Source organism: Cherax quadricarinatus, chromosome 16 (assembly GCF_038502225.1).
Source record: "Cherax quadricarinatus isolate ZL_2023a chromosome 16, ASM3850222v1, whole genome shotgun sequence".
NCBI lineage: Eukaryota > Metazoa > Arthropoda > Malacostraca > Decapoda > Parastacidae > Cherax > Cherax quadricarinatus.
The window spans coordinates 14,898,077-14,912,532 of NC_091307.1; the positions used below are offsets into that span (position 1 = coordinate 14,898,077).

Below are 14,456 nucleotides of genomic sequence, written 5' to 3' on the forward strand. Positions count from 1 at the left end.
TGGAAAGATGTGACTAGCCACGTATGAAGGAATGTCTATGAATTCGGCAACATTAATCCGTGAGAGTATGCACCAGTGAATGCATAGCCCTGAGAATATATTTTTTGTAAGAATCATTCACAGATAATGGATCTACAGCAATGAAAAGACTGTGAAGGGAACAGGAATCCGGATAAGTGGAGCGTGACAATGCATTCATGCTTCCTGTCAACACGTCGCTCATTCTTGAGTGCCTACACAAAGTGACTTTGAAATGGTGATGAGAATGAGGGGCACCTCCATGTGGGATCCACCTGGTCTGTAGTGAACGCCAGCCTGGTGACCGGGCTACTATATATACACGTGACCAAGGGGCGTAAGGTGGTATGCTTCCCACCATCTCACCCCTCCCTCGCCCCAATCTCAAAATACAACAGTTACCCCCTCTACCACCTCCTGCATCTTGGCTCCCATGACAAGCCACCACCACAACTACCTTTACCACTATTCCTGATAAGTTCCTAAGTGCTACCACATGCAGCCACCACTCACTTCAACACTATCTTTAAACTTGTTACACTTTACAATCCTACCACCACTAGCCCCACTTGCTTTGAACTGCTATTATATCACTGCATCGATACAAATTACGTCTACCGTCCTACCTCCAATACACTGATCTTTGTTCCTACTATTTCTAGAACACTACAATTTTCGCAATAACTCTATCCTCACATCTACAGAACTACTATCACTACACATCACTGTTCTATTCTCGCTCCTCAAGGAAGGTTTCTTGACACTGATGAGGGACTCTTGATCCAAGGAACTGGACCAACCCTCCACTTTACTGGATCGAACCTGAGACTCCCGCATTCACAGGCCCTGTATGACCCATACGGCTTTTGCGCTCCTCATGAATATAATACTAATATTCAATTCTCACTGTTTCTGCGTAATCACAATCCCCTTATTCAATTACCTTTGCGGGGCAGCTACTGAATTCCCACTACTTCTACAGAGCAACCATTGCCACCACTCACTACCTCTACAAAACAAGCACTACCACGAAACTGCCCAAATTCCTTTTACCTACAGAACCTAGCATTACTCATTTCACTGCTCGCTTCCACAGTGCTGCTGCTGCTGCACCACTATGCTCTATTCCCTACGCTACAGCATATTACATCGATACGTTTCTCTATACGAATTTTCCCAAGAACATAAGACTTCAGGAGCCCTATCGACCCAGAGTACCTTGGTCCTACTCACATTTATTCCCATACTTATAACTGAGAAGCCTTGTATAGCATAACAGTTCTTTCAAGTAAGTTATCTATACCTCGTGCTTCATTAATTGAATTATCGTATTCTCCATTACACTGTAATGTTTCCACTCTACCACTACTTCCATCACTACTATAAAGCTACTCTTATCAGTAATGGTAGTATCATGACAACACTTCTCAGGTTGTAAAAGACATTGATCTACGTCCTATGAAATATATGCCTCAATTATATTTAGTAATCACCAATATTCAGAATGGTCAAAGCCCGGAGCGCGATAAACGGACGGAGGATCGAAGTTCCATCACACCATGTTTTGAATGACCAATATGAGTTTACCAATCATGAAATTTACTACACTATATAGCCTATAGCTATATAGTGCCACATTAACTTTAAATCATCCATTTCAACCCATATTCAGTTAATCTCAAATAACGAATTCTAAGAAGCATCTAAACTAGCAGCATTATCAAGTCCTAACATGGAAATCTGGACTATTAGCATCAATACCAGTGCCTCGGAAGTGAAAATGTCCACACGTAAGACTTGTCATTTCCTAACATGGCACGTCTTCCATGTTGATTCGTCACTGCATGCGGCACTCTGGCACTCCTGACTCACCACCACCACGTCACTGAAGGCGCCAGGAATGGCTATGATCCTGTACTTCACATGTTGCACTAATTAGCATCCATCACAATCTTCCTCGTCACTTTTTAAACTTTTCAAATATAATTTTTAATCATGGCTGAATAATTTTTATTTTCCTACTTAAAGCTATAAAATGCAATTTTTATATGTAAACGCTTGGAATGTACCTAACAAGGTGAGTGAACATAGAAGTGAGTGGATATTGGTAGTGTAAGAGTGAAGCAGCAGCCTAGCCACCCACTGTACAAGGCAAGAGTCGGTAGGGGAGACTAAACCGTCTGACCCACGCTAAAATTAGACCCCTTCCCCAAGCCCCCTCTCCGCTATCTCTTCAGTCGTTCTCGTAAGGGACTCGAGCCCATATGGTACCTCCTGTTAAAGGATGTTTCCTTTGGTGTGTGAACAGATAGGCTCAATGGTTATGGCACCTCCAACCCTCTCATCCATTAGCAGGCAGAGCTGCAAGTGACGCAGTTATTTTTTGTGGTGTCGTGTATGTTGTATTAATCTTTTCACCAGTGCTGACATCTGTGTTGTGTGTTATCAGTAATCGTGTCAAACGTCGTGTAAATATTTTATTTTGTCTTGCAGAAAACACATAATAAATGATAACCACAGATTTTTTTATTACCATTAATAATTAAAAATGTTATACATACTGTTTTTGTTCTGTTGTATATAAATCACCATTAAGAGCCCCTCTGGTAGTTGGCCTTGATGCTTGCATTAGATTAAAGTATAACTTAAAGAGTATTAGATATACCTTCTCATCACTGTGACATACTAATAATTGTTATGCCTTCTTGGCTCTATTTCTTAAAACTTCCCACGTTTGTTTTCTCAATCGCCAGTGAGTCACTGATGTTTAGTAAAGATCTGTACCTTCTCAAAAAATCTTACTCTAAGTTTTACTAGTTATATATAAGCTTGTGCTTGTGCCATATCAAGACCTGTTTTATAAGTACTAATTTTTATAGTAAGACATCGTAAACAACGTTTAGTGCGTTCGCTTCATCGTAGCTCCAGCTGTATCAATGAAATGGTTTGCATTAGCTATATTTCTGGCTCCTTCACTACCCCCTGGCAGCAAATAACAATAGTCACCTCGGTTCTGAGGCCGTGGGGAGGCCAAATGCCCAATAATATGCCAGTAATAATAAACTACCACTACCACCAGGACAGTAATAATAAACTACCACTACCACCAGGACAGAAGTGATCCCTTGCAGAAGAAGACTACATGGTGCAAGGTTATTTGTCAGACTACTGGTGATATAAGTGATGTGTTGACCAGCACCGCCACCGATACACACTTTTAAATTTATAGGAAGAAAACTAGCGTTAAACCGAGGCATCTAACACATTTTCCTTATTTTCCATAATATGTTACTGTCAATCAAGTAAATATTGAAAGTCAATGGATCAACAGGAAAATAGGTTAAAATGCCTTTAGTTTTATGGCAAGCATGGAAAGGTAAACTGGGATATTTTATCACTGATCATTTTATTTATGTTTCCCAAGTTTTGTACATTATTAGATTTTTTTTATCATGCTGAGGAAACAGTACAGATGTAATGGCAACAGCCAGTCATGCATCCCTTCACCTCTTAGTTATTATACATAAGGTTTGAAGTTCCAAACCTCAAAGAAATATATTCAACATTTTCAGTCTGAGCACAGTCTAAACTTCCTCTGGACAGTGTCACAAATATAAAAATATCTTACTCAAATGAGCAAATATACAAGAGAAAACTCTCGTCAGTTCATATATGAGCAGGCATGTTTTAAACACTGAGAAATAAATTCTGGAATTAAGCATACAAAAATAACAGAATTATTTGCTAAAATGCTTAATACTAAAGCCCAATTAAACAGTCCAAGGAAAGTCTATAATGTAAATATTCAGTGTATAGACAAGAAATACAGCAAACATATTAGCCTATAACGAAAAGCACCAACATAAAAAAGAGGTCAACTGGTACTTGTCAATAAATATATATTTATGATTTGACAACCATTTCCTAGAATTCAAATGTATACTTCACTAGAAGGATACGGTGTTCAAGTTAAATTCCTTGGTGATGTACATAAGAGAAATCCTGGACTTTAGCGCCATAAGATGTAAGATACAGAGCAGCAGCATAATAAAATCATAGCTTTCTCTTATGTTTAACTAGGAATAACTTTAGCATTTTATTTATAACTAATCACATTGTATTTTATCATGCACACTATCTTTCGTTTTATTAGCTTTTCCTGTATCAATTAACAAAAACATTAAGGGAAAATATCATGTGGCAAATGCTGACAAATTAGATTTCAAATACAGATGAAATCGTATTACCGGCATTCTCCAATTCTAATTTCTTGTGCCAAATGGGGATGCCATATAAGCTCTAGTCTCCGCATCAATGAGGGCTGCTAGGGCCGCCAGGGAAGTCAAAACACAAAGGGAACCAAAATGTGTCAGCGTAGTGTGGGGGTAGGCTGGAAGAACCGGCACACTACCGGTCGAGGGGACCTTCTGTACTACTGTATTATCACACATGGTTGCCGCCTAACACTAACATAAAATGCCCATACATACTGGTTTTTTCACAGCTCGCTGTAAACCTCATGCAATACATTGAAAAATTCTCATGTTTAAAACTAGCTTACAAGACAAAAGTGAATCCTTACAATCTACAAGAGAATGAGCGAGCAACCATATGGACAATTATCCCCACACTGCACCAAGAGGGAACGAGGCATCCCTAAAGAACGGTCTTAGGCGTTCTTACTTTTAACCGTGAGCATGGTGGAGGTCTCGGCCTGGCCGGCACTGTTGGTGGCCCTACAGGTGAAGGTGCCAGTATCCTCCGGGTAGGTCTCCTTGATATCCAGAACGGCCGTGTTACCCTCCATGAACATCTGGAAGGAATATTAAACAAAACAGTCACAATCATATTCTCAAATTTTTATTTGCAAGCACGTGATAATAATAATAAAACATGGATACTCAAGAGAAAAAAAAAATGCAAAAGCCACATGTATGCTACATTTTTTTTTAGTTAATTGACTGTGCCTGGCAACTTGCGTAATTATAAGGCAAGCCATTTTCTATTTCACGTGAGCGGTGTGGTGTTGTGGCCATGACATCAGCGCGCACGTCTTCACCCGCCCTGCTACAACTTTCGTAGAATAGGCATATAGACCTACTCCGGTGTTCAATCTTATGCTTTTATGTACTTTCAAGATATATTCAGTGATGTGTATCCCTGGAAGTACTGTATATTTAAGAGCATAAGAACATAAGAAAGAAGGAACACTGCAACAGGCCTACTGACCCATGCGGAGCAGGTCCATGTCCCCCACCCCTGGATTAGACCAATGACCCACCCCCCGGATTATCCCAATGACCCACCCAGTCTGGTCATCCCCACTCAAGGATGGAGCACTGTACCAGACCCAGCAACACAAGCTAGTCAGGTCCAACTCACACCCACCCACACCCACTCATGTATTTATCTAACCTATTTTTAAAACTACACAACGTTTTAGCCTCAATAACTGTACTCGGGAGCTTGTTCCACTCATCCACAACTCTATTACCAAACCAGTACTTTCCTATATCCTTCCTGAATCTGAATTTTTCCAACTTGAAACCATTACTGCGAGTCTTGTCTTGGCTGGAAATTTTCAGCACACTATTTACATCCCCTTTATTTATTCCTGTTTTCCATTTATACACCTTGATCATATCCCCCCAATTCTACGCCTTTCGAGAGAGTGCAGATTCAGGGCCTTCAGTCTATCCTCATAGGGAAGATTCCTGATACATGGGATCATCTTTGTCATCCTCCTTTGTACGTTTTCCAGAGCATTTATATCCATTCTGTAATACGGTGACCAGAACTGAGCAGCATAGTCTAAATGAGGCCTAACCAAGGATATATAGAGTTGAAGAACAACCTGAGGACTTCTATTATTTATACTTCTAGATATGAAGCCAAGAATTCTGTTAGCTTTATTGCGAACACTAATGCACTGTTGTCTTGGTTTTAGGTTACTGCTAACCAGAACTCCTAAATCCTTTTCGCAATCGGTAGTATTAAGATCTACATTATTTAGAAGTTTGGGTTATCATCTGATTATATATTTCTTTCTAAGGAACATTATGTAATTAACGTGCAAACTATAAATTTGTTGAATATAGAGCGTAAATATATAAAAGAAACAAAAAATTCACATTATCTCACAAAAATGTATTGAATGCTGTATTTTAAAATACATTTTACAAACATTTGGTTAACGATTATATTTTTTTTCGACATAGATTATGTAGCAGCAGTGTACGAATAAACTTCAGAGACAATTTGTTACAAAGGGTCTCCCAAATTAACAATAAAAAATTGAAGAAACTTTAATACTAGGCCGATTAAACAATATATTTTTTCTAAGGCAACACAAATATACAGGTGGCAGAGTTCTAGTTTTATATTTTTTCAAAGAAAATCAGTATTGTTGCTTACCATAATACAAGTACGTACTTTGTACACGTCTGACAGGTTGCTTGCAACTATGCCACCAGAAACAGAAACAGCTTTCGCGGATGAAACAAAATTTTATACTGTGGTTCCTGGCACTGAGTACTGCTAAATAATCACTAAATCTTATTACCCTCTATTAAGCAGCAAGAATGATGGCAGAAGTGCTTGGTCACCCAAGATGACTCCAAGACCCAAATTACAAATATGGTCAGTCATGGCGTTAATCTTTTAATCCTTAACTTGTATTATTATTGAGCGTTAACAGTAGCCTATACAGTTAACCTGTTGATTCTAGTGATAATCTAATTATATATCATCCACTGTTATATGAAAAATCAAAGCTATTAATATGGCATGTATGTAAGGATCGTAAAGGGATATCGACTGCGGTTAGTAATACATCAACTATTGGTAGATGTTACATTACGGGCGCTGTATAGTCCTTGTGGCTTAGCGCTTCTTTTTTGATTATAATAATAATAATAATTACATTACGGGCCATGTATTTAAATGACTAAAGCTATATCTGGTTACTAATAATACTACCAGAAGCATTGTGAATTGTGGTTACTAACGATTCTTTCACTGTCAGATATAAAGTTTATTTTACCATTGCTTACTCAAATTATTATAAATCTTATATAATATAATGTTATTATAAATCGTATTATATTTAAAAAGCTTTATGGTCCATCGTGTCACATAACGAAGCTTAAACAAATTAACATAACCAAATTCCCACTTTCACGGAGCTGCGTGGCTACTGGCAGTATTATTATTTTTTGCACGTAGAATTGAGCAACATTTTTTTAAAGCAACGCAGGAATATCCTGAACAATAAATCCGATTATCTATTAAGAATTTAATTGAAATTAGAGAATTTTTCCGTACGTCGAAACATGTCTGCCAGTTACCTGAAATAATACTTATTTTAAAGTTTCAACAACAACATGAGATAATAAGATTTTTTTTTTTGGCACGGCCTTCTATCTCTCTGGCAGGTACTGGGTGCTCAGAGATTAAGGTGACACAACACCTTGGAATTACTGCATTGCTACTGTGGTTGTTGGCACTGTAAACTGTACTTCAAAGTGAAAGCATGCGTGCAGTCACATTTAAATTCAGAAGTGCCAGGTAAATAACTCCATCTTCTATACAACAAGGTTACACGGAAGTTACAAACCATAATGAGAGTAGAGGATGCAGGTAAGTTATAACAAAGCCATCTCGTAATTTAAAGAGAAAACTTTGCTGCAAAAACGTTTCTTTCACAAATACATTTTTGTAAAAGTTGCATGACTATAAGTGAAAACCAGACCTTGCATTATTTTTCACACTTAGTTACGTTGAATGACAAAACTCTTCAAACTAATTACCACTGAACGAGTACAGCATACTTTAGCATATTATGGAAATTATACGCTAAAGCTCTAAATCCCACCAAAAGTAAGTTTGTTGGATTTAGGCCTATTGGGTAATTCGTATTCATTACAGCCGCAATCTACTAACCAAAATAGATAATCAAATTCCTAAAATATGGAATAAAGTAAACTAGATGTATATTTACTTATATACACCATGGTATATATACCCTTGATTCCTTTAGTTTATTGTCTGAGGCCTACAGACTTCACGATATCATTATGATTGAAAGTCAGCTGTACACTAACATCAAGAATAATTAATCAACAAAATAGGATTAAAACTATGATTGTGTATACAGTACTTAGAGGAATGAACACATATCGACTTCACTTGGGTCACTGAGGTCGTAATTCTTTTAATATTAATATGAAGTATAGTCCCTATGTACACAGATATATATTTCGTACATATTACACTGTGACTCAGACTGAACGCGCTCTTATATGAGAACAGAGTACTCAGGGGAGGTGCCAACTGCGCAGCACACTGACCAACAGCCACATGTAATTATAAATTGTCTTTCTCAAGACACCTGCGCTTGCTGATGAGGATGGTGTCACTCGCAATCTGCTGACAGGTCTACGTCTGTTCTGTCACTTAATAATAACAGGATTGTGTTTCTTGTTATTGACATCTACGTTGGCCCTACATGGATTACTGTACAAATGCATTATTATATAAATAATATTGTATTCCTTTCATGTGTAAAAATATTTAAATATTTTTTAATATACAACTGTATCTGTGTCAAGAAATAAACATTATAATAAATGTACTGTACATATAAAATCTGTTTTCTCTAATCATATGTACTGGCAAGTGAAGTGCCTCCTTGGGATGTTTGGACAGCACCCGCTTGTCAATTGCTTCCTCGTACACTCATACGTCATAAGATAGCCTGTCATGCCGCTAATGGCGCAGTATGTTATGTAGTCACTTTGTAAGCTATCACTGTGACTGTTTCCAAATTTTCAAGATACAAAGTTAAAGTTACTAACATTTACGTCCTATTCAAAGCAGGAAACAAAATTACTTTCATTATCGATTTTTTTTAACTAACTTACTGACCATTATAGACTAAGGCAAGGTGAGACAAAAACAGACTACCCATTCACAGATAACATAATCTAATGATGGCCCACCGGGTTACATCAACCCAGCTCATGAATCCCTTCATATATATTTCCTTGATAACATTAATATCAAGTCCAATACCAAAAGCCACTTGCATCCACTCACCGATCTAAGACGCTCACACTTGCCTGCTGAATGTCATGTCTTTTAATATTTTATTCACACCCTCCTTCTAACTCTTCCTCGGACGTCCCCAACATTATTTATCCACCCTAGATATAAACACCCTTTGTATCAATCTATCATGCTCAATCGCTTTTACATGAGCAAGCTGTATTCTCACCTCCTCTTCATCTCCTTTCATTTATAAGTTTAGCATCACAATGTCTTCTAATTTCTTAACCCTTATTTTTTGTATAATATTCACACAATACTCTCAGAAACGACACTTTAACTTCTTCCATCTTCTTGCTGTGAAATTCAAAGATCATGCTTAAAACACATACTGAGGCTTTGGTACCACTCTGATACATTTATTTGCTTCAATTAGCAATCCTCTTTCCACAGACTCCTTAATACTTCTGCTTTCTTTCCCTCATCCTTTCAGCAAGTCAACGCATCTTTCACTGACAAATCTGCCGACACTTTCGCTCGCAAATGTCTAAATATATTCATTCACGTCCTCCATATTCTTTCCTTGACATAATATCTGTTAATCGTTAGGTATCATCCCTCTTTCACATACGTTAAACAAGTGCAACAATCATTCCAAATAGTAAAAGCCTGGTATATAATACAGAGAGATTGTGGTTAAGCATGTTATAGCCACATGTTCATGTGTCTAACGAATCCTTCAAAAACTATATTTGTTTCCTGCATCTCCGACTGAATCCTATCCATCCCTATTTCTTTACCTTCCTTTCAGCTTACATACAATGTGTCACTCGAATAATCTCCCCACCAGAGTGTCCACCTGAAGAATTTCCACCTCTGTCTGCCCCACCTGAAGAACCTCCATCGAGCTTGAAAGCTTGTTACCACAACGTAACTTAACCAAGTCTAGGAAAATCAAAACTAACCTCACCAAATTTAACCTAAACTAATCTAGTAGGTTATGATAGGTTATGGTGAAGAATTTTCACCCAATAGTACTTGGGGAAGAGATCCTTCTGGTTACTCCTTACAGATTCACCCACTTTTTCCATACTTCCGGCTCTTTCCCTCGTAAATTAATCATATTACTCCCTAAGCAATACATGAAATCTATTCTGAGCTATTTTTTTTAATCAACTCTTATTACTTTCCTAAGCAGCGTGTGGTTATGGTCTTGGCTGAGAGGTTGTGATTTAGGTTATGTATTCTGTAATTGCATTTATATATGGCAAGTATATTTCTACTGTTGATGAATCTAAATAACACTCTTGAGTCTTAAGGCAACTTTGTTGCCATTTTAGCTATGCTGTTTACGTATGTTCCAACTTAGTACATAAACCTTAAATTTTAGCTAGGAGCGACGCAGCTCTGAACTCTCCCTTTGGCATTCACCTAATTCTGTCCTAGATAGTTACTCGTAAATACGCACTACTTATTGAAAATTTTGAGGCATTTTTAATTACTTTCGATAAATCCTTGTGAAATACGTACATACGCTGAAACTACTATCACTAAGTACTGTTATCTTCCTTGAAGTTATTATTTTGGTTAATTATAATCAGCGAGAAGCGGTGAACCCGTACGGATATACCAACTCATGAGAAGTGAGGTAATTGGGTTTGATCCAAGAGCCTTTCACCGGCATTTCTACTTTGAAAAAGTGCATCGATGTACATGTTCGCAATATTCTTTCTCTTGAGAACCATATTTTCATCAGAGATCATATTTTAATCTACTATACGTTTTAAAGTTAAATTCTTTATGAATATTTAAGACACCACTGAAACCTATTGATGTTTTCAAGTCATGATTTATTTATTATTTAAAAAAATGCGCTAAACTCGTAGGGTTATACAGTTTCACGTTATGAAAAGTACTGACCTCGAAGTCCCGGGACTGTGGGATGAGTGCTCCTTCACGGTACCACTGGACTCCAGGTATAGGTTTACCCACCACCACCGTGTTGAAGCGAACTCCCTGGCCCTCCAGCACTGTTACAGGCTCAAGAGGTGCCACAGAGGGTGCCACTTCCGCCTGCTTAGGCTGAACTACTTGCAGCTTCGCCTCCACAGTGCACTGAGGGCACAGTAAATAATTGTTATCTCTCAATCGTTGTTTACACCTGTAGAACTTCACTTTTTTAAAATATACCATATTATACTTGAAATTTCAAAGGTAACCAGCGATTTAAATACTTCATATTTTGCAGGAAAGAGAACTGTGTCTAGAATTTGATTAGTTACCTTTCCAGACGGGTTAGTGGCAACGCAGAAGTAGGTTCCTTCGTCCTCGGGGAAGGCCTCTGAGATGCGGAGGCAGTAGCGATCACCATCAGCTGTCATGGTGAAGTATTTACTCTGCTTGATTGGCGCTTTGCCCTTCATCCACTGAATCTTAGGTTCTACAGGTGGAGAAATAAGTTTGAAAAAGATTAAAAATTTAGTATTATAACATAAAATTATAAATGGATTAATTAAATTAATCTCGTTAGGCGAATCACAAATATAATGTAATGATATATTTAATAACAATTTATTTTTCTTACTAGGTGAAGCGGTGATGACACACTCGAAGAGTGTGCCTTGTCCTTCCTGTACAATCTGCGATTTTAGTTTTTGTACAATTTTAGGAGCTTGAGGAACACCGGCGGGTGTGGCAGGGCCCTGGGTGGGGCGAGGACCAGCTACCTCCACTGTGGCTTGGCAGCGGGCTTCACCGGCCTTGTTGATAGCAACACATTCATACGAAGCGCTGTCTTCAGGCACCGCCTCGATGATCAGCAGTGTGTATGTATCATCCTCAGCTAACATCTTGTAATGCATGTCCTGGGTAAGTTTAGTGCCATTCTTCAACCAGTATGTGTCGATGGGTGGTGTACCGTGGATCCTTGCATCGAGTCGAACTAGGCTTCCTGGCATACCTATCGTGTCCTGTATGGTCTGAGAGAAACTGGGTGGAACTACTCCTCCACGGCTCTGTTTACGTTCTGCAACCACTAAGTTAGCAGAGCACTTGGCTCGTCCTCCGCGATTCTCGGCCACGCAGGCAAACAGTCCTGAATCTTCCAAGAATACTTCACGGATTACCAGGATGCTCTTGTCACCAAACGTATGAATTTGGAAATCTGGAGAGCTAGTGATGAGGAAGTCTTCTCGATACCACTGAACTGTGGGCATGGGGTCACCATCAAACTCGACCTGGAAGCGAGCTGGCTCTCTCTCAAAGGCTCGGCAAGGCTGAATCTTTTTGGTGAAGAATGGAGGCTTAGCTGGCTTCTGAGGCGGACCTTGGACCAAACGCTCGGTAGTTTTGCCTGTATGCTCCATCTCCGTTTTTTCTGTGGCTGTAATTTTGCGGTGAATTTCTAAATCTCCCTGGATCTCCTTCTGCGTCTGTTTTTGTGTGGATGTATGAATCTGAAGCAAAGAAAACTCCTCTTTTATAATTCACTCCCAATTTAGGAAAATGTAATACACATAAAGCAGTCAAATATTGACTGATTAAAAAAATGTATGCCGTATATCCAGGTTATATAATGGAGGCAAGCTGTCAACTGCTTGCTACTCACTTCTTTGCCATGGACGACGGATTCAGAAGGCTCTGCCTCCCGCTGCAGCAAGGTTGCTTCATCATGACGTACTTCCTTGGTGTCCCTAAGAATACAAAACAAGTTTAATCAGATTTGCAAGCTTCCTATTTGTAATTAACTATTTATAGCTACATGATCAGACCTATACCCGCAGCGTCCCACCTTCAGTATTAATCACACAATGTGGTAATTTTAATCCATGTCGCTTATGTTACATTTCTTAGGTTTTATTATATGTGGATCTGATTTAAAAAAAAATGTATGGGTGAAGCCAAATTGAAAGATTTCACAGAATGATAAGTATGTCAGCAGAAGCTGGTTTTGGACTGCTAAAATAGCACTGATAACAGTTAAGCTCACAGCTCAAAAAAAAAAAAATCACAAAGAAGACTCGTAAATGAAAAAGAACATTTTAAACGAGGCAACTCAATGGCAATAACATTATTAAATTCATGGGAAAGCACTTATGGAATGCGAAGCAATCAGGTTCGATTCGTGGAAGGGGAGAGTAGCTCCAATTCCTTGGATCAAAACCCCTTCAACAGCTTCAAGACATCTTTGAAGGAAATGGTTACCGTAGAATGGACTTCAATTTTACACCGTTGAAATTACATTAAAACCAAATCTGTCCCTCTTGAGCAATAAAAGAGCCTTTGTTGATAAACTAACTTAAAGATTTTTAAACTTTCTTCCCTAGTTTTTCGCTCCAGAGAAAATAATCCCACAAAGATATAACGTCAACACAACAACAGATATATTACGTACACGCCAGACTGTCGCAGATCTGGTTCGTTTGGGACATACACCATTCAAAATTTAGTCGTAATATATTATCAACTCACTTTCATTGTTAATATGTTAACCTCAAAAATAATTGTTAAATCCAGAAATACACATCATTAAATTAAGTTTTAAAATAAAAGGATAGTCATGGCTCGGCTGTTAACCAATTTAAATTTCTTACGTTACTGAATGATAAAGAGCAATTATCTCACACTGGTAAATATGTACAGCTTAATATGACAGGCGAGTTGTGATGAGTTTACCGTCGTGAGTACACTGCATACATACTCTTGTGCCAGTGATGCAATACACAATCACTGGTTTTGATCGCAATTTACTTATCTGCACAAGATTAAAATAATAAATTTAAAATAATAGGAATCTACGGAGGAGTATATTTATCATACAACGTTTATTAGTGGTTTTGTGTATGTTACTGTCATATAAACTTCACTTACCACTCCGAAATCTAAAAGTAAATAACACAAATAAGAATCGCACATTGTTAATAAATGCATAAATCTAATTCGTTAGACAACGCAGCCATCGTTCTTTTAGGAAATGAAAAGAAACAGCAGAAGCGAAAACATAGTTTAAAAATCATGTGAAAAATATCTAAAAGTTATCAATTAGAATAAACCGATGAAAATCATCCATAGAAAGCAAAAGAAATACACACATATATATATACAAAGTTAAAGAAGCAGATGGAACAGAGTAAGTGTACAGAGGTTAACTCAAGAAGAAATATATATGGGTGTGATACCTTAAGATCCGCTTAGGCGGCTTATGTACGGTGGGCTGCTGTGAGTCAGCAGCCTCACTGTCGCTGTTGGGAACCCAATAACCGGTCAGAATGTTCATTATTTCTAAGCTTACCAGGTGCAACGCTTAACTACGTTAGTTCTTGATTCATATGTTATAGCTCTAAAGCCAAATTAATCAACGAAATGCGATTATCAATGAAAGATAACTAAGAGAC

General features: G+C 38.1%; 1 protein-coding gene across 39 annotated transcripts in view; it reads right to left on the reverse strand.

Annotated features, from left to right (window-relative positions):
* The window catches only part of LOC128688941 (titin-like), a 297,841-nt gene that overhangs the window by 186,543 nt on the left and 96,842 nt on the right, over window positions 1-14,456 (reverse strand). For 38 of the 39 annotated variants that reach the window (XM_070085579.1, XM_070085580.1, XM_070085586.1 and 35 more), the window contains 6 exons: window positions 14,241-14,303; window positions 12,671-12,755; window positions 11,648-12,518; window positions 11,346-11,503; window positions 10,984-11,178; window positions 4,702-4,831 (listed from right to left, as the gene is read on the reverse strand). In XM_070085579.1, coding sequence (XP_069941680.1) covers window positions 4,702-4,831; window positions 10,984-11,178; window positions 11,346-11,503; window positions 11,648-12,518; window positions 12,671-12,755; window positions 14,241-14,303 — 1,502 coding nt within the window. The remainder of the gene's footprint in view (window positions 1-4,701; window positions 4,832-10,983; window positions 11,179-11,345; window positions 11,504-11,647; window positions 12,519-12,670; window positions 12,756-14,240; window positions 14,304-14,456) is intronic. The other variant, XM_070085583.1, reaches the window with a different exon arrangement.